The sequence below is a fragment of the Equus caballus genome, chromosome 16 (assembly GCF_041296265.1).
Source record: "Equus caballus isolate H_3958 breed thoroughbred chromosome 16, TB-T2T, whole genome shotgun sequence".
Classification (NCBI taxonomy): domain Eukaryota; kingdom Metazoa; phylum Chordata; class Mammalia; order Perissodactyla; family Equidae; genus Equus; species Equus caballus.
The window spans coordinates 37,201,794-37,223,000 of NC_091699.1; the positions used below are offsets into that span (position 1 = coordinate 37,201,794).

General features: G+C 41.4%; 1 protein-coding gene across 1 annotated transcript in view; it reads right to left on the reverse strand.

Annotated features, from left to right (window-relative positions):
* The window catches only part of SYNPR (synaptoporin), a 294,799-nt gene that overhangs the window by 272,114 nt on the left and 1,478 nt on the right, over nt 1-21,207 (reverse strand). The window contains exon 3 of the mRNA XM_005600497.4: nt 21,129-21,194. Coding sequence (XP_005600554.2) covers nt 21,129-21,194 — 66 coding nt within the window. The remainder of the gene's footprint in view (nt 1-21,128; nt 21,195-21,207) is intronic.

Genomic DNA, 21,207 nt, shown 5'->3' on the forward strand with positions numbered 1-21,207 from the left:
CAAGCTCATGCTCATGCAGCACACATTCCAGTGAAGCTTATGGTAACATTCAATATTAGAGTGAAATTTAATTCATTAGACAACAGGTGAGCAGTGGAATCTTTTTGGGCTGGAGAAGACAAGATGGGAACTTTACAGAATCCAGAAGTGTCAAGAAGTGACACAAATTAATGTCATAAGCATCCACCTGCTAGTTACTGCTAAGCTTCTATAGAGAATTTTCTAAAATAGTCCGACTCTCCTCATTAAATCACATGTATTTAAGCACAAGCCTGCTGCAGTAAACTTGGAAGAGTTGTATAAATTGTAATATGTCATTTTCAGAAGATTCATATCACAGCCTCGGGACAGAAAATCATTTACTTTGGTAAAGGAATACTGTAAGAAATTTTGCTTGTTCATACACTTCAGTACAAAAATAAATTTCAAAAATAATGAATGTTGGTATATGCCTCAGACTCAACATGAGCCGGTAAACAATGCCCTCCACCCACTTTTTCTATACCAATCCAACTTAAAAAAATAGCGAAATCCTTGTAATGGAGCCTTTTCTAGATTTTGTTCTACGGCTTGAGCTGTCTTTTAAGTTAGCCAATAGTTACAAATGTGTGTCTTTTTAAGTATAAATACTGAAAAATAACTGCTCAAAATTCACACCTTCCAAGGGCCCACTCTATATTAGGTACTGCGTTAAGCACATTTCATAACTAAAGGTCATCCAAAACGTTATCTAAATATCCAGATTTATTTCTCCAGCTTGTGACAGTAACACCACTGAAAAGAAAAGCTGTGTCTACAAACACCATATGACTAATAGATGATGAAGGAAAGATTAGTATTGCCATTTTTCCAAGGAGGGAGCTGAAGCTCAGAAAGTGACTTATTTAAGGTCAGGTGGGGGAACAAAGATCAAGCCTGAGTTTTCAAATCCTGTTCTCTTTTCACTAAATCAACATTCACTGCATTTAATAGAACTATTTCACAGAAACAGAAACCTCCACAGCTTTCTTTGCCTCTATGCTCTTTTCAAAATGAGGTCTAACTACAGAAACATTCCTATCTTTGATCAGGTTTCCAAGGCAAAGCCTGAAATAGAGAGTCTAGAGCTCTTGATTTGCTGGGGAGTGCTCTCCAGGAAAGGAAAGAGAGGGAAGGAGGAGAGAGCAGTGGAAGGAGCTGAGCAAGGGTATGGTGTCAGCTAGAGACTAGCTTCAGCCTGACCCCACCAGGTGCTCTAAACTGTGAATTGTACCAGAGGTGGTCCCACCTTGAGGCAAGGGAACCAGCCTTGTGTACCCCAGTACTAGACTGTTACTGGCTATAGGTTTCTCCCTGGGGCAGAGTATAAGTTCCTGGGTGAGGTGGCTCCCATTCAGTCAAAGGCAATTCTCTAGAGAATGGGCAGCTCTGACTTGTTAGAAACCAACATTCACAACAGCTCAGGGACGGGGAGAGGGCTGTTCACTAGCCTGGTAAAGGGATCTGGACAGGTACCAACAAAGTTCAACATAATTACTTTATCCTTAAAGCATATTTGAAGGTTGGCACCAGGCTGGTTAATACCAACACCATGCCACATTTATTTAACCAAAACATTTGAGTCAGCGGTCCCATGCTGACACTACCTTAGAATGAAGATAGACACAGATAGATAGATAGATAGATAGATAGATATAAATGGATGGATGGATGGATGGACAGACGGATGGAAGGACAGACAGATAGATAGATACATGCAATATACCTTCTAGAATTCACACTCATAACTCAGAACACAGTAGATTTAAAAAGGGGGCTCTGAGAACAAGTTTTATAAAATGTCAATTGCCAAAGTACAATTTGCAAGGCATTGTTTGGAGGCGAATCATATTCCGTCGTTTTCCCTCTCCCCATCTTTGTACCCCTCCCAGCTCTTCTGTGAAGAGTTCTCCTGAAACTGGCAGGGAAACCTGAAGCAGTTGTCAAAACATATCCAAATCACTCTTGAGCACCACAAGTGAAAAACATACCCCAATTCTGCAATCAAGAACGCCCATCGTTTGCTCCTAATTTTCATACCAAGCACCTCTAATGATTAATGAGTTCAATGATGCCACATTCAAAACATGGAAGTTCCGCACCCTGCTGCACAGGAGATAGTCTGAAGATCAGTATCCCCAACCTCTAAATGACTGTCACCACCCACAGAGATACCTTGTTTGTGCTAGCTTCTCAATTATTGTGAAACTCCTACCATCAATCTCCTGGGAGTTTGTGATTCAGCTTTGATTACCACTGCCTGGGACTCTGCTTTCTTATAAACTTCGCATTTTCTCATACTTGGAAAAAGTTCATATCAGCGAGGTAGAAATAGCAACCATTTTCTCCCCACCCATTGCCCCTTCTTGGAGAATCTCCCTACCCCGAAGACTGACTAGACTCTATATGACGTGGTGCTGCCCCTCTCCCCAAATCTGGCCATAGGACCCTGGCTGCACCATGCCATAGGTGAGGCTGAGTCAGCCACTTCGCTTCTGTTGAGAATTTGTGCCCAGAACAACAGTGTTGGACACTTGAACTGTGTGGTTAGAATCCAGCTTGGGGCAGATATTGTTTTCCTTGAATACAAAAAAGCAGAGCAAGATATTTATAGTAAAATTCAGAGAAATGGAGCAAAGACATAATGAGAAGCAAAGAGCAGTTATAGCAAGGACGTAGCAAGATGGTACAGAAAAATTCTTCACTGATTTTCCGGCTCCCAGATCTCCTTTCCCTCTCCTTCATGAAGCCTGGCTTAACTTCTTACCTTTAGGTAACTCTGATTCCTTCCTATCCTACTTTTTTTTTCCTAAGCCAATTTGAGTGGGTTGCTGTTCCATGCAACCAAATGATTTCTACTTAACGATCTTTGATATACTGAAGAATCACGATGGATTCTTTTTTTTTTTAATGTAAGCTCAGACAAAGCAAAAGGGCGAATACAGCACCTATTTGAAGAATATCTATTGTGTATTTGTGTCAGAGACTAGTAACTCTCTCCCCAAGATCCACTCTCTTCCTCTTTCTTAATAACAATTTTGTTGGACCTATCAACTAAAAATTACCTTTCCCTTGAGCTGGCCCTGTAGCCGAGTGGTTAAGTTCATACACTCCGTTACGGTGGCCCAGGGTTTCGCTGGTTCGGATCCTGGGCGCGGACATGGCACCGTTCGTCAGGCCACGTTGAGGCAGCGTCCCACATGCCACAACTAGAAGGACCCACAACTAGAATATACAACTATGCACTGGGGGGATTTGGGGAGAAAAAGCAGAAAGAAAAAATAAAACTACTTTTCCCAGCTTCTTTTGCACATAGAAGTAGCTTGGTGACACAATTACAGCCAATGTGTGCTCTACGCTGGTCTCTAGAGTCTCCCAGGGGGATTAACCTGCAGTTGCCAAGAGTGGTAATATTTTAAATAATGTACTGTCTGTTGCCTTACTTCAGTCCCCTGTCTCTCTTCTCCACTCCCTTACCAGTGTTTTCTGGGATTATCTTCAAAATAAACTCCAGTTGGGGCTGGCCTGGTGGTGTAGTGGTTAAGTTTGCATGCTCCACTTTAGCGGCCCAGGGTTCGCAGGTTCGGATCTCAGGCGTGGACCTATACACCGCTCATCAAGCCATGCTGTGGCGGTGTCCCACATACAAAATAGAGGAGGATTGGCACAGACGTTAGCTCAGCAACATCTTCCTCAAGCAAAAAGAGGGAGATTAGCAACAGATATTGGCTCAGGGCCCATCTTCCTCATACAAAAAAATGAAAAAATAAAAATAAACTGTAATCCTTATCTCAGAGTCTGCTTTGGGGAACCCAAACTAAGACAGGAGTTAACTTCCATGAGGCCACCACTGACTAATGGGGGATGGGAGCCAAAAGGTTACTGTTTCACCCTTTTGTCACCAAGGTGAATAGTTCTGAGAAGCACTGCATGCCCTGATGCCTCATTCCTGCTTCCTGAGATCACTTCCCAATAAATTACCCACATAGATGCTACCTTTGACTTAGATTTTGCTCTCAGGGGAATCCAAGTTAAGACATTGCATAACCAGGCCACTTAGGCCATCTGTAAAATTCCGTACCATCTACGGGTGACTGAAACAGGGCAAGTTACGTGATACACATGGAATTGCACGTTCCTAGGTCTCCTTCACGTGGCTGACACCACAGTCGTGATGCATCTGTACCACTATTGCTCTCTTTAATCTGATTATCATTCTCTGATTCCTCTTACATGTCCATTTGCATGCTAATGGTTCTGTTCATATGGTCACTGTCAAAATGATACCAGATTACCTTGCTAACCATAGAACAAATAAATGCCTCAGCATGATTTCTTGCTAACTAAACCTCAAAGAAACTGTTTAATTTCTCTGCATCACATAACATTGAGCAATCTTTGTAGCTTCTAATCTGCTTCCCAGATAAAATGCACATCCTCACCAAAAAATCATAACCATCATTATAGGGTATTTCTGTGCTAACAAACTGGTGCAAACTTTTTTTTCTTTTGAGGAAGATTAGCCTTGAGCTAACTACTGCCAAACGTCCTATTTTTGCTGAGGAAGACTGGCCTTGAGCTAACATCTGTGCCCATCTTCCTCTACTTTATATGTGGGACACCTACCACAGCATGGCTTTGCCAAGTGGTGCCATGTCTGAACCTGTGATCCAAACCAGCGAACCCTGGGCCGCCGAGAAGTGGAACGTGCGAACATAACCACTGCACCACCAGGCCAGCCCCTGGTGCATACTTTAACACCTGTCATCTTGCTTCATATCAAATAGAAAAGGTTATTAATTTGTTTCATCTTTTTATCCCAATACATAAAATTGATGTACAAATGTATAAAACTCATAAACATCTGAAAATACATAAAATGCATAAAAAGCATAAACTGAAGAACCAGTAAGGTTCGGAAAATTCAGGGTCTAATAAATTTCTAGAAGTTGGCTTGACAAACACTTCGTCACCAGCACTGTATGAGCTGTGTGGAACAATAAATGTAAAAATGAAAGTTTTAAAGAACAGGCACTTCACAATGAAGACACTCCCCCACATAGTAGCCAGTCTCTAGCTCAGTTATTGCTGAAGGTTAGCACGCTCCCCTTGCAAACCAGGTGGATGGGTTAGTTCTCCGCACTTGTGCTGTCCAATACGGCAACCACTAGCTATTTAAATTTACATTAATTAAAAATAAATAAAATTAAAAAGTCAATTCCTCAATTTCAGATGATCAATAGCCACATGTGGCTAGTGACTACTGTATCGGGCAGTGAAGATACAGAACATGTCCATGATTGCAGAATGTTTTGTTGGAGAATGTTCTCCTCTGAATAAATATTCAGAATCCTCCTCCATTGGGATTCCTTCATTCACTGATTCTTTAAACTACAAATAATTACACTGCACTTTTTATAGACAGAATTCTTTGAGATTACACTTGTTGATTGAGAAATTCGGTTCTTCTCAATGCGTTATGTGGTACCGGAGCTGTATTACTAACATAGCCCACTGCCTCCATTCCCATTAAGGTTTGGGCCCAAGACATAGTCCCTATATTTTTATGCTTCCTAGATACCTAGCAAAATAATTTTATTTTATCTGAAGGAAGGCAAAAGAGATCTTTGCATTCACTAATTCCATCATTTCAAAAACCAAGTTAGGGTTAATTTCTGGACACCAAATTTCCCATGCATCCATCAGACAAAAGGCTCCTAAGAAGCTCCTGTGCAAGAAGAACTGGGCCAGGTCCTTGGGGCACAGAGACAAAGCCCCAGGGTGCCAGGACTGTGATACAGTGGGAACAGGCTGGAGACTGTGGGCCATACCCAGAATTCAGCCATGATTTGTTTATGCTACAAAGCATGTGCCTCATAACGTTTGAAAAAAGGAAGATGTTTCCAACCTAAAATCTCCCAAGATTAGCACCAAAATCCTTATTTCTGTTTTCTCAAGAAACGTGAAAATATCTGGACACATTGGGCCTACGTTTCTGCTCAGCAACAATTAATAATTGGCTGGAGCTGAAGCAGCTGGTCCTACAGGCAGAAATCCAAGTTCCAGTGTGCCAACACCTCTTGTCAACAGTGTTGCCTCTTACGGCGGCCTGCTTCCTGCTTCCTCATGCATTATCTGCCTGGCCCCCAGCAGACCTGGTTGGCATTCTGACTCCAACATTTACCAGCTAGATGGGCTTGGGCATGTTACCTGGGTTCTTCAAAGGCCGGCTAAGCAACATGGGACAGGAAACTGAGAATGGATCTCCCAAAAGAGATCAACAAAACAAAAGATTTACAAGCTCGAGCATCTTTGCATTTTCACAAGCAGATGGGGGTGGGTTAAACGGTAGCAGAGAAATGACTGATAAACAGAAAAGGCAGAGAGCATCCAGTCCTACGGCCCTTTGTAAGCATTTTCCACCATTTGCCCAGGCAGCTGTGGTTCTGATTTATACAAATAAAATAAGATCAATTAGAATCAAATTGAATCATCCTTTCATTTGCTGTTTTATCAAGTGGACTCATAAGAAGGAACTTTTTTAAAAAACTACTTGGCTTTGACTGCAAAGGGAACTTAAGAATTTCAGGTTGAGACAAATAAGTAGGTTCAGCCAAATCACCCCCTTGGTGGGTTTTTCTCTGATAGGTACCAGCTGTCCCGCTAAATGGTTGGGCTTGTCCCTCAGGCTTAACCTTGGTTCACTTAGGGCTGTAGATGGCAGGCCTATTAGCCAGGGTGGGTCTTCCCACAGAGATCTGGTCTCTGGGAGAGAATCAGAACTTTTCTTCCTCTACAACTGCTAAGTGAAACAGAGTCTTTTTAAAGCACAGAAGACCTGGGTTCAAATCTCAGCTCTTCTATTAAACATTATTTATTTTTCTAAGCCTCGGATCCCTTGCCTAAAGAGGGGAGAAATAACAATGCATACATTCCAAGACAGTTGTTAGAGTTAAATGGCATAACCTGTAGAAAGCACTTAGCACAGGGCCTGGAGCTCAGTATGTATACAATGAATGTTAACAACTGTTACTTAATTCACAGAGAGGCTGAGGTGGCCCCAAATAGCCATATGTGAGGAAAAGGCAGAGTGTGTCCATAATGTTACCTCTGTTAATAGCAAGTGTGGTCAGGAAAGTGATCCAAGAAAGAGAGAAAATGCCCTTGGCATCAGGTAGCTGCTGAATTTATTTTACTGATAGGGTGTTCTATAATCACGAGCTAGATACGCTCTAGGATTCCTCAGACGGTGCAGTAACAGTCCATCCACTCTGCCTTTCCCTCAAAAGAATTAGTAAAGGGCCAAGTGCCTCAAACCAGAAGTAGGCATGGTATAAATTTGTGTCAATGTGTCACTACACACACAGGCACAAGCTTCACATTTCAGAAAGAACTGAATATGATCAACATTTATGAGTATCATTGAAAGTAAAACAATAAGTTACTTATTTATGATAAATAAGTTTAATATATATTATAAATAAAATGCAATTAGAATGGTAAATTGATATTATAAAATTCTTTTTATTATAAAAGATTTACAGCAACAGAAATTATCTTTGGCCTTCTAAAAATTACGTAAATCTATTCTTATATAATGACTCAGAAGAAAGAAGACTTAGTATTTGCCTCTTTACCCAAGTCAGAGTACAGAAATCTAAATAATTTCCAAATGGTGGAGTAGGACGATGACCTGGAAAGATCGAGGCAGCAGCTTACATAAAAGTCCACGTGAACGGTGTCACGAGTTTGGCAGCTCTGACTATTGCTTTACAAATCCATTCTGTTCATTAAAATACTTCCAAATGAAAGTAAGAATATAAACAATCTTATGAAAAATAGGCAATCTCATTGCAAAATTAAAGAAGCACAAATTCAACCAAGATTTCATTTTCATCTGTGAAACTGAAAAAATATTTAACTGCTAATGCCCACATTGTACCACCTCATTGGAGGGCAAGTTGGCAATTATTTCAAATACTCTAAAAAGCGATAATGTTTTGAGCCAGTGACTCTACATGTAGAAACTAAGTAAGTAACAATAGAGGCACAGAAACCATTTATCTTTAAAGAGGGGTTCTTTTAGAAATAATATAAGGCTGGCCCCATGGCCAAGCGGGTAAGTTCGTGCGCTGCGCTTCTGCAGCCCAAGGTTTCGCCAGTTCAGATCCTGGGTGCGGACATGGCACCACTCATCAGGCCATGCTGAGGCGGCATCTCACATGCCACAACTGGAAGGACCCACAACTAAAATATACAACTATGTACTGGGGGGATTTGGGGAGAAAAAGCAGGAAAAAAAAAAAAGAAGAAGATTGCAATAGTTGTTAGCTCAGGTGCCAATCTTAAAAAAATAATAATAATAATATAACATATATTTGAAACTACTTAAATTAGAGATTAGTTAAATAATTTCCGGGACAGGCATAGAGTGTAATAATATATAGCCATCAAAATTACAGAGAAAGATATTTTAGCCAGTGGCACAGAAATACACTCATAATATATTAAGGAGAACAAAGCAGCTGACAAAATAGTGCTTCTTCTAAGAACCCATTTGTTATGGTTGAGTTGTGTCCCCCCAAGATTCATAGGTCCAAGTCCTTACTCCCAGCACCCCAGAACGCAACCTGATTTGGGAATAGCGTCTTTGCCAACGGAATTAGTTACAATGAAGTTGTACTGCTGCTGGGCGGGCCCTAGCCTAATACGACTGGCGTCACATAAAAAGGGGGACATTTGGACGCAGACACATACAGGGAGGACACAGGGGAAGGCAGAGGCAGAAATTGGGGCAATGTATCATCCACAAGCCAACCAACAGCAAAGATTGCCAGAAACCCACCACAGCGGCGTGGAACAGGATCTCCCCCACGGCCCTCGGAAAGAACCCACCCTGCCCACGTGTTGATCGCGGCCTCCTAGCACCCAGAACAATCAGACACTAAGTTTGTGGTGTTTAAGACACTCAGTTCGTGGTACCTTGTTGTGGCAGCCCTTGCCATCTAACAGGTGATCTTTGTAGGAAAAAAGGTACATGAACATAGAAACGTCTGAAAAATATGTTTTTTCAAAACATTAACCTTAGATATCTCAGTGGAAGGACACTGTTTTTATTTACTACTAATTTTTATTTACTAATTTTTGCTTAGGTTTTTGTGATTTTAAATTAATGAACATATTACTTATGCATAAAATGGCTCTAAATACCATGTCAACAAAATTCACTCCCAAATGCAAATAAACTCAGTATGTTCGGATCATCACAGGCGTGGGCAAAGCAGCGGGTCAGACAGACATGGCTTGAAAGCCTGCCTTGATCACTTTCTTATCAGCTTTGCACGTAACTTTGGGCAAGAGGCCCTCATAAGGTCATTGTAAGGTATGAATGAAATTGCGCCCATAATGTAGGTAGAAGTGACATAGTACAGCCTGGCACACGGCGCGAGCTCACTAATTTACAGCCATTATAGCGAACTCACTATTTACAGGGGCTTTGTTCTTTTTTCAAATAAAGAAGCACATTATTTCTTTCAGAAAACAGCTTCACAAATTCATGGTCACCTTGCAAAAGCCTAGAGACAGCCTGGGGCTCCAATGTGTCTTGGACACTGATCTGGGACTTGACAATCTAGTCTAATCATTTTTTCCTTGCCAACCACACCTGCCAAATTTTACTGTCCCACTCAAATACATTTGGATTATGTAGAGCTGCTCTTTATGGCCTTTAGTACAAAGAATGTGTGTGTGCGTGTGTGTGTGTGAGAGAGAGAGAGAGAGGAAAAGAAAACATCTAGGAATATCTAGAGAAACAAAGACTCTTGTGAATTTTCCCATTTATTCTTTTTACACATTGGCAGTAAAACATATTTTGTGGGAAAGAAGGAAAGGAAATAAACATGTATTGAATGCTTGCTATGTGCCATCACTCTTCCTAAACATTATTTTATCTAATGAACATGAGTCTGCCCACTAGTTATTATTATTTTTCCTCTTATAAATATGAAAAGCCCAGAGAGGTTAAGTAACATGTCCAAGGTCACACAGCTTGTCAGTGGTGGAGCAAACAGTCAAACCCAAGTATTCTTTCTATTACCAAATGAGGGAAATGTAATGAATAAAGCCAGGAATTAAAAAGAAAATAAAAATCAGCCAACAATTTAAGATAATAAAAAAGAGAGAGAAAGTACAATATTTACACTTCAAATTTACCTACTGTTGCTAGTAAACATGCTATCTACTGTTGCTAGTAAAAAGTCTTTTCCCCCAGAATAGCTAGAGTTTAATGCCACTAACAATTTCACACATATTCTTTGCTTTTTGAAACCAATGAAGCACATGTCTTTTAAAATAAATTTCAAAGACATGTAATAATCATGCTTTGCTTTCAGTTGCTTCATAAATAGAATCTGCGATGTGATTCTGACAACAAAAGTTCGCATATAAACTCTAATAAATGATTATGAAACATGAAAATATGTCCCCCCCCACCCCTTCCTCAAGGAAGTGCAGCTGTAGACGAAGCTGCTCCTACAGGAGAGATTCCCCGGAGACCTCAGCTGTAGTGTTCTCGATTCAGAGAGCCCCTGAGGGGAACTTCATACACGTTAGCTCATTTTATCCCACAGCTCTCTGTTATGGATGTCATCCCCATTTTATAATTTAAGAAGTTGAGAGACTGGGGGATGAGGGGATTCGTCCAAAGTTTTTCAGCCATTAATTCATTTTTATCATTTAAACGCATCTTTGACATAGGTAAAACCCCTAGGAACTTGAGGCTCAGTGAGGGTGATTTTTGCATGAACACACCCAAGGTCTATGGTCCAACCCACGCTTGTGGTTCTAAGGCCAGCACACTCTAAGGCACAATCATAATCCCCGCTCATCCAGCCACCCGCTCTTCCAGTTAAATATCTCCCAGGATCTGCACTCTTCGCTCAGATCACAGATTTGTGCCTAGTAATTTTCTGGTATCACTCTTTCTTCCAACCTAACCCTTCTTGCTTCTCAGTTCTGGAGAGCAGCTTCAGGAAAGATCGCAAGGGGAATGCCAACTGTCTATCGGGTGCGGGCAAAACCATCAGGTGAATTAAGGGCATGAACGCACAGCCAGGCAGTCTCATGGTAGACCAGATGGATGTGTGAGCACTTCTTGTTAAAACCATAGCGGGTATGTCTCCTTATTTGGCACACAAATCCTTCAGAATAATAAACCTGAAGAATGGCAGCTCTCACACAACGGGCAGACAAAATTCATTTACTCCTCTTGCATCCATGATGGAATTTGTTTGACTTGAGCAATTTATCAGGCGTCTGAAAGGAATTTAAGTGTTCATTATCTTGGTAAATATCCAGATCCTTTCCTGGATCCAGATCCAGAGAATTCTACAGAGCTGTTTATAGGCATGTTTTAACAATATGTTCCTTAACTTGAATTTCTTTATACAATGGATCAGTGAATAAAGATTTTGATAGGAAAGATATACAAGGTCAGTAAAATTTCCTCATGGAATAGGACTATTTTTGAGAAGTAAAAAGGTCCCTGAGGAGGTCTAGACATCCCTAGCCATTATGGGGACATTTAATTTTGCTTTGCGCTCTGGCAGCATGAGATAGTAGAAAGACAACTGAATTAGGAATGAGAGGACATTACTTTAAGAAAGAATTATATATATATTGTTCCTGCTGCTTTCATTGGGGAATCGTTTAACTTCTAGACCCAGGGGTAATGAGTGGTCACTATTAATGGGAAGCAATGCAGAAAAATGATGATGATCAAGGAGTCTGGCATGCTATTGCCTGGGATCAAATCCTGGCTCTATCACACACTGGCTGTTTGACTTTAGGCAAGTAGTTCAATTTCTCCAGGCCTGGGTTTCTTCACCTATAAAAGGGGCTTATTGTTTGATCCTTCAAAGGTAACTGTGAGATTAAATGAAATAATACATGTATAGCACTTAGCAAAGTGCTTGTCCTATGTATCAGTGTCAATGCTATTTGTGTGTATTTTATGATCGTCTCACAATCAATCTTCTCCCAATGGAGAGACATCAATAGAAACAAAAAATGATACGGCAATAATATATCGAGCAAAGTTTATGTTTATACTGTGCTAGAAATATTAGGAATGCTTAACTGTGTTTATAGATAAGACAATCAACATCTTTAACAAGCTTTTCCTTAGTTACACTTAGTAGATCCAGGCTGCTGAGGGCTTTACAAGCACTGTCTTACCTCACCCTCACAGCAACCAAAACACAGGACTCACGATCTTCCTTTGATGGCCGCAGACCCCAAGGATCAGCACGAGTATGCAGTCTGCTCAGTGGCCCATGGCTGGAAAGAAGAGGCAGGGTTCGAGCACAAGGCTCATTCCAGCCCCACGCCGCCTTCCAGTTGTTTCATAGTGACTCTTGCTCGTCAACCAATTCCTTGCTTCCGCTTCCTCAAATAAACAGCGCCAGGCAAGCTAATGCTCTTTCATGAGTAAATATTCAGTACAAAAAATTTAATTTGGATAAGGGTATTAAATTGAAAGCAAGAAGTATGCACATTAGTGTTTTTCTGTCTTCTACCACATTAATAAATACAAAAAACAATTAATGTACTGAGTAATGTAGTCTTCTAACTTTACGGGCCCCAGTTGAATTAACTTATGAGTGCATGAACAATGCTGAAGCATATGCAGTTGGGGAAATGCGTTTTCCTTTGCCAATGGGCTGTCTCATCCATGGCAAAACCCCAGCATTCCTTTCAGGAAGAGGCTTTTCAACTGATGAACAAGACGGCACAAGCTAGCGGAACCCCGTGTCTGAAGGGCCGAAGGTACCCGCTCAGATATCATCATCAGTGTGAATCCACCAGACCATCCCTCCATCAGGGAGAATCCCCAGGACGCTGCTGCCCAAGTCTCAAAGATGGAACATCTCCTCGAGAAAACTGCGGGAGCTCCCCTAATGGAAGAAGTTCTGCTGAAAAAATCACTTATTTTTCCACCAGGCATGTAGCCTTGTTACTGTGCCTAACATGCCCATGACTTGAAGAACTGTCCCTCCCACCACTCCAGTTGAAAGAACAGTCTAGGGGGTCATGTTCTGAATCTCATGATCTTCTTTATTCAGGGCACAAGTGACAGGACTGGCAATGAGCACTGGACCCAGAGGCAGCCAATCCATAGCCTGATGTGGCCTGGGGCTGAGAGTTGTGTCCAAACTTAAAAAATTATTAGCTGAGCTAATCATCTTCCTTCTCTTAGGAATGAGATTGGAATAATGGGAAGAATAAGCTAAATGAGAAGCAGAAAGGGAACTCACAATGACGGCAAGCAGGACAGCAGCCAAGACACAACAATGGCGGCACTCTTGCTAAGCATTGCTTTGAACCCAAGACATGAGGCCTGGGCCTGTCTCAGTCCGCTCACTTTTATTTCTGTAAGAGTTCTTCTCTCTCATTGTGCAGTGGGTGTGCCTACAAGTGCCCTCTTTTCTTGACAGTTGAGTCAGCCTATGTGACTGACTCTCCTCCACAACCAGCACTAACAGCTAAACAATTGTTTCTCTAGGAGTCTTTACAGTTCCTCTTCACAACGGAGATCATGAAGGGGAATTTACACCATATCCAGTGTGTACTCAAAGATTCATTTACTCATTCCTTATACTCTTTCCTCCCTCCCTTCTTCCCTGACTTCCTTCAAGCAATACTTACTAAGTATCTGCACTGTTTATGCTTTGGTGAGATTTGTGAATGTCCCTGGAGTTGTTCCCACTATGTGTCAAATACTTAGATACTTAGCACGTACTGATGAACAAGAGAAACAATACCCCTTCCCTCACTGAGTGTTTAGTCTGACAGAAGAGGTAAAATGTAAACCAGTTGTTGAGGAGTGTGCTCTGGGTCACATAAGGAGGCTGACTTCATCCTGTGTAGGTAGGTCCTGCCCCAAAAAGTGACATCTAAGCTGACACCTGAGGAATTTGCCAGCTAAAAGGAGTTGGCCTGAAAAAGAGAGGGAGAGTTTTCTAAGCAGAGTGTTCCAAACACATGCAAAAGTCCATCAGACCAGCAAGAAACCATCACCAGGCCCCCCAAACTAAGAAGTGGAAATGTGTACAGAGGACAAAATTGGCTTTCGGTATGAGAGGTAAAAGCCAGCCCTGGTGGTCTAGGGGTTAAGATTTGGCGCTCTCACTGCCACAGTCGAGGTTCGTTTCCCGGTGAGGGAACCCCACCACTCATCTGACATCGGTCGGTCATCAAACTGTGGCAGTTGTGTGTTGCTGTGACGCTGGAAGCTATGCCACTAGTATTTCAAATTCCAGCAGGATCACCCACAGTGGGCAAGTCTCAGTAGAGTTTCCAGACTAAGACTGACTGGAAAGAAGGACCTGGCCCCTACTTCTGAAAAAATTGGCCATTAAAACCCTATGAATAGGAGCAGAGCATTGCCTGACACAGCACTGGAAGGTGCGAGGATGGTACAAAAAGACCAGACAGGGTTCTGCTTTGTTGTACACGGGGTTGCTAGGAGTCAAAATCGACTCAGTGGCACTAAAATGAGAGCTAAAAGGAGTGAGGGTAAACCTCCCCCGATTTTGATGATGTGTCAGTTTCCACTGGCAGCATCCTTCTTTCTTGTAGGTTCCAAAGAGACCAAAGAGACTGGGGCAGACGCTAGAGGGTGGACAGCGGTTGGGAAGCACTCAGCCCCTCAAGGAGCAGAGATCAGGCACTTACACTTCACACCTCACCTTACTTTCTAGGGCAATTATCTTACACTGTCCAGTGGCACATGGATTGGTAAAAAGCATTTCTTTATCATTGCTATATCATGATCACAATTATCTTTTCCTATTTATAGTTTACATAATGCTTTTACATGCTTGATCTCACTTAAAACTTTCAACACTGTGGGAAAGTAGGCAAGGGATATTGTCCCCACTATTCAGGTGAATAAACTGAGGCTCTCAAAGGAAGGCTAAGCTAATAGAATGAACAAGGATAATTACAAACACAGCCCAGGTTAAATACATGCCTGCAGAAGACGACAACTCGAAGGAAGGTCATGGTTCTGTATACACATTCCTTAGAGACTTTCTGGTATTTTTTTCTACTAACATTTTTTCTTAGCTGGATCAAGGAGAGATGTGAACCCTCTGGGGAACAGAGAACTAAGGCTGATGCCTCTACCTGAGCACAAGTCCATGGTCCTTCCCTTCTCCTATCTGGGAGACTCCCAAGGTCCAGGTGCACCTGGGTATGAGGGTATGGCTAGTAAGTGCCTGTGGTTGACCCTATGAGGACCTTCATCCATACCCTGGAGAACTCAGTTGGATACACTGTAATTTTTTCAAGCATAAGCAATGTTCTGTGGTTATGATTTGAGAAAGATCAGGAAAATTCTCCCCACACAACTCAACAAAAATTCCCAGGAAACAAGTGCCTGCAATTCTTCCATTAGATATTTTCCTGTAGGTTCAACACTTGCCTGTCTGGAATGCTCTTTGAAATGCAAATACTGCAAGGAGCAAGCCTCTGGAGAGGCAGTCATGCTATAACAAAAATAACCATGGCAGCATGATGTAGGGGTAGACAGCTCAAAAGAGGTACATGCAAATGTGAACATAGATTTTCTACTTCAGAATTTTGCCAAGACTCTCACTTGCAAGCAGTTGCCATAATGTTCTAGATTACCCTCTGATGGATTTCTACTTTCTCCTTTTTCATCAACATCAGAATCACCTAAATCATCATCATCAGTATCATCAACATCATCATCATCATCATCATCATCATCACCTTCATAATCATTTGTTGAACAATTATAGCCCAGGCACCGTGCAAGGTGGTTTACTTGGATTAAGTCGTTTACTCATTACAGCAACTCTCTGAATTAGGAACTATTATCAGTCCCAATTTATAGATGAGAAAAATGAAGTCTAGTGAAGTCAAATAACTTGCCCCAAACCACTAAGCTACTGAAGAATAAAACTGGGATTCGTAGGAAATATTTTTCTCTTCTTTTCTGTCTTGTGGGACCAAACGCCAATTGTCTTAATAAACTCAGGAAAGCCTTAAGTGATGAATCCATTAGCACACTGGGGAGTTGCTCTTTTATGGAAGTGTATTTATTGATTCATATTCCATTTGCACATGATTTTTGTCACTAATTCAGAGGCTGGAAAGTTATAATTAAATCCACATTAATATAGCTTTGAAATTACATAAGACTCTCAATGGCAGATTGCTGCTCACAGTTTAAATAAGTTGTACCTTAGAATTGTTTATACTTAGCAAAAAGAGTTATCTGACTCATGCACACAGATTTTTTTAAGAAAATAGAAAAAGGACTATAAAATAAGATTAAACTGTTGGCTTTATAAGTCTTTTTCTGCATATTTTAAGTTAAAAGATACTGATTTTTTAATTAGAATCTACTCTACCTTGGTAATTAATAACCAAAAGAAAATAAAACTGAATATAAAAGACAATTGATTTGTGTCGAATTCATTTCTAAATACAAACACTCCTTGGCATTTCCAGAAAAAGCCTCAAATATATATCTTAGTGGGTGAGATAAACACTGCAAAGTAGGATAGCATCTGCCTTTTAAAGTTTCTTTGAGGATTAGGGAAAAGGTACAGCAGGTGCCAGCCACATTGAAGGAAGCAGAAAATGTAGCATTTAAGAGCATACAGTTTTGCAGTGAGACTACTCAGATCTTGGCTTTGCTATTTCCTACAATTTTATCCTTGATGAGTTAGTTAACATCCCTGAGCCTCATGGTGAAACGGGAATGTGAGAGCCATACAGATTCAACACGATGACGCACGAAAGCACTGAAATATAGTGCCTCATGTGAAGCCTGCATGACAAAACTAGATACTTCCCTAATTAGGGGTTTCAAATGGTGGCTATTTATATGATATGATATGATACACGACATGATAACATGTTTCATTTTATTATTATCAATGACATGATTATAAACGCTATCAATTTCAAGCAAGCAGCATGATGTTTGCTTGGATAACATAGCTCAGAATGTCGATTCAGGAATGAAGATTATGTAAAGCAGCTGCCTTCATTTAAATCAAGTACATCTGTACTTCATATTTTAGACACCTTGCATCTCTGGATTAGCTGGCCTCCTTCGGGAAGGCAGAAAGAAAGGGCAGAATGGAGATGTGAAGTCCAGGGGTTGTAGCAGAAATGGCATAGCAAAATTGGAGATGGACGTCAAAGAATAAGGATTAGAGGAATCAGGCAAGGTGACCCAGAAGTTAATTCTATAGGGACAGAATCTGGACCTGCAGCATTGTGTTGGAGGACTGTGCCAACCAAGCAAATATCATTTTGGGGAGTTGAAGTCCTTTTGATGCCCTTACATCTGCACCAATTCTAGTCCTAAACAATGTGGACGTGTTGAAGTCTCCGTATTCCATTACACATAAATCCACAGTGCAAATCCAGAGCCTTGGACAAAGTAGAGAGAAGAAAGAATGTGCTAAGAAAATTTTAAAAAAGGAAAAAAAAATAGCAGACCAAAGTCCTACTGGCAAAGTACCGAAGTGGCAAAATAAGAATGATCAGTGGAAGGCAGGACTAAAACAACTTAATTTTTCAGAGTAAGTCTGAGAAATGGGGTAAATTTTACATATATATATAAACCCATTTCAAAATGATTTAAAAGATTTGCTGGACCTATTTTATCATCAGGGAGTAAATAAAACAGACCACCAGAGTCAGAGTGAATTTCTGTTTTGACCTGAAAGGTAGTGAAAAGTCCCTTGACCTCATTTAAGCAGAGATTAAGGATTTGGGAGTTCTGCCTCAACATCTTTGAAATTGGCTACAGCTTTTCACTGAAGGTTTGACTTTTATATGTTATTTAGACTTTAAATCTGCTGTTTCCATGAGCCCTTCCTAGGTGGAGAACACACAAATAAAGTGCATTTTCTCCCTAAGGCTATCAATCCAAATGTGGAGGATGTCTTTAGAGGTAATACCACTTAATATGATCAATCCATAGGAAATCATTTAAAATACGAGTTATTTTTAAGAATTACTCATGTGTTACAACCGTGGAGAAGTGATACGCCTCTGATTCTTCCTGCTTACCACAGCTTTCCTTTCCTCTCTCCTCTCTCTCCCACTGCAACTCAAATTACACCCATTGGAAAAAAATAAATTTTAACAGTTGAGTGGTATACACCTGTCCTTTACTCTATGCTCGTATAAATTATACACACTCACACCCACTCACACAAAACTATGTTTTCTTTTTTTATTTTTACAAAAATAGTATTGTATTTTATACATTATTTTGAAATCTGATTGAATAAATTTTTCACACATTGATTAGAAGAACGAAAATCACTTGTTTCCATTTAACAATTTTATCAAATACTAACAATGAAACTCATTTTTCTCACTTAATTTTATCAAATATGATTACATATATTGACCTCCAGGTCAATGCATATTGATTTAACTCATTCTTTTTAATGGCAGTATAATATTTCACAACATGCATGTATCATGCTTTGACCATTTTCCTATTAATGGGCTTAGTGTTTCTAGTTCTTTCCTCTGCAAATGATGTTGCAGTACATATCCTTCAACGTATATCTTTACATACACTTTTATTTCTACAGCATAAATACCAAAAACAAAAAAGATTGTAGTTTAAAGACTTTACAGACCAACAACTTTAAAGCTGCTCAATCACAAAGCAAGAGAAACTAGGGTATTTTTAGTGCTCTGTCATTATCAATTTACTCTTTCTGCTGATGACTTACTGTTTACCAAGCACTATGAAAGGCACTAGTGGGGAACGCAGACAAACAGAACAAATTTCCTGCCATCTCAGAGATGACACTCCCTCTCGCTGTCAATATCTGCTACAGAAAAAGATACCTCCAGCGGTTGTTCCAGCCACTGCACGCACATAAAATGTGCTCTGTGTTTGCTTTCCCTCCCTCCCCCCACCGTGTGAAACTTTCTCAGTGATAACCTTTTTCTCTCTCCCTGCTCTCATCTCTTTACCTTAGCTCTTTTAAAATGTACGTCAACTAACTTAACTGCCTTTTTAAGGTTTTTTGGGCGCATTATTCAGGTTCTCTTCCACAAATGAGAGGCTAATAACTGATTTACAAGCAAAAGTCCTTCCTTTGTAGATCCTGAGAGGCCCAGAAGAGAGAGAAGGACTGTAAATATTTGAAACGTAACAAATTTTCTGCTATTCCCCTCCCCCGACACACAAAGAAAAAAACAACTATAACACAGTGTGATAAATTCTCATGAATGAATGAATGAATAACTGTAATTGAAGTCCGAAGAATGGGATGAATCATCCAGTTTGGAGTGGAGAAAAGAAGCAAACATGAGCGAAATCTTCACTGAGGAGGTCATGTCTAAGGTGAGGTTAAAAGACAAACATCCTTTCTAGGCGTGGGACGTGAGGGCGTTCCACAGAGTATGAACAGAAATAGGAAGAGCTGTAAGGCGAAAAGTGCTTCTGAGTTTTGGAGAGGCTGTGTAGCTTAGGATGGTGGTTCTCCAACTTTAAGGTGCAAAGAATTATCCAGGGAGCTTGCTTAAAATGCAGATTCCTGGACACCCCTCTTCCCAATATTTTGATTTTAAGTCTGGAAATCTGCATTTTAAACAAATCCATTCAAGTTTACCACACTTTGAAATACACCATTAGAGGCTGTATGGTGACTAGCGGTATGAAACAATGTCGCAACAGGACTGCAAAGAATCCAAAACTAATGTTTCAGATAAGCCACAAGGTGAGAGAATAAGAGATTATGTCAGAAATGATGTCAGGTCTTTGAATATGGTTTCGAGAGACAGTGGCTTGGCAATGGAACCAGTGGGGAAGGCAGTTAGAGTTACTATTTTGATTTAAAAAATAACAATACTCTTTCACAGGGAATGTTTATTGAATGGCTGAAGGAATGAACGAATGTGGACAGAATTCCAAGAAAACCAAGGGAAAGTTTCCCGGCCTGTGAGCGCTGCTTGCTTTGTTTAACTCGACTGGGAAGAAAAACAGTTGTGGAGTAGCCAACCCAGACCCACTAGTTCAAGCCTTCCCAATGCTGTCTTGATTTATGTCAAAATGATACATTCCTGCATTTTTATGCAGGTCTACAAGCAAGGCCGATGTAATTATCCTGTAGGTCATCCATGTAAACACGCATCACAGCATTGTAGCCAAAGCCAGATACTAGCCCGGGGAACGAAGACCGGGGAGGACCGAGCACACTCTTATGTAATTTCCCAGCTCATCAGTGGTAGGGCCTGTGATTAATGCTACATGACGGGCTTTGAACTTTCTGTTCAGATAGGTCTGCTTGCCTTTCAGAGCTCCTAGCAAGAGGGAACGTGTGACCCACAGATTTCACTCTGAATAACCATCATCCAAGCCAACAACACTAACACCGCTCCGTGGTCCCCTGAATAGCTGTCTCTGTGCCTCACTCCTCTGTCAATAGACAAGTTGCTATAGGACTGTCAGGGTGTGTTTTTTAAGGAGACAAAACAGAAGAGTAATCCAACTTCGTAAAGCCACACAAAGAAGGCTGGAAAGGGGGGGGGCTCTTCTGGGAAAAAAATCAGAAGAGCCCTCGAGGAGTGGCTAGAGTAGAGAAACTATAACATGGAAGGATGGGGTCCTTCTCCCTAGCCCAACAGCTTTCATAGCCCCGCAGCATCTCTCTCACTGGAGCTCCCAAGAGGAGTTGGCCACAGTGCTTCCAAGCATCCCAGGCCAGGAGAAGAGCTGTCTCCCTGCTGACCAACTTTCCGAGCCTCGTCAAGTCCTCCGAGTGACGACGCTCAGCCCCTCTGCTCAAGCCTTCACCTCGCAGAAGCCCAGGTGAGGAGCCCGTACCTCGCGGCAGCTCCTCCATCTGCTCCCCTCCCCGTCTGCCCAGGAGGCTCCTTTCAACAGCCCCTGCGCGTTTGCAAGCGATGAGATGAGATGACACCTAGTCCCGGCCCTTGCAAAAATTCGTCCACCGAGCAGGGAGCACCCCGCCCGTGCTCTCCTCACCTGATGATCGCCGCCTCGGTCCCCTCCCCGCACGCACACCGCTACTCACCAATTCCAGGGCTCGCAGGAAGGCAAGGGGCTCCTTCAGCGCCCGGAAGGTGCCTGCTGAGGCCAGCTTTGGGCGAAGG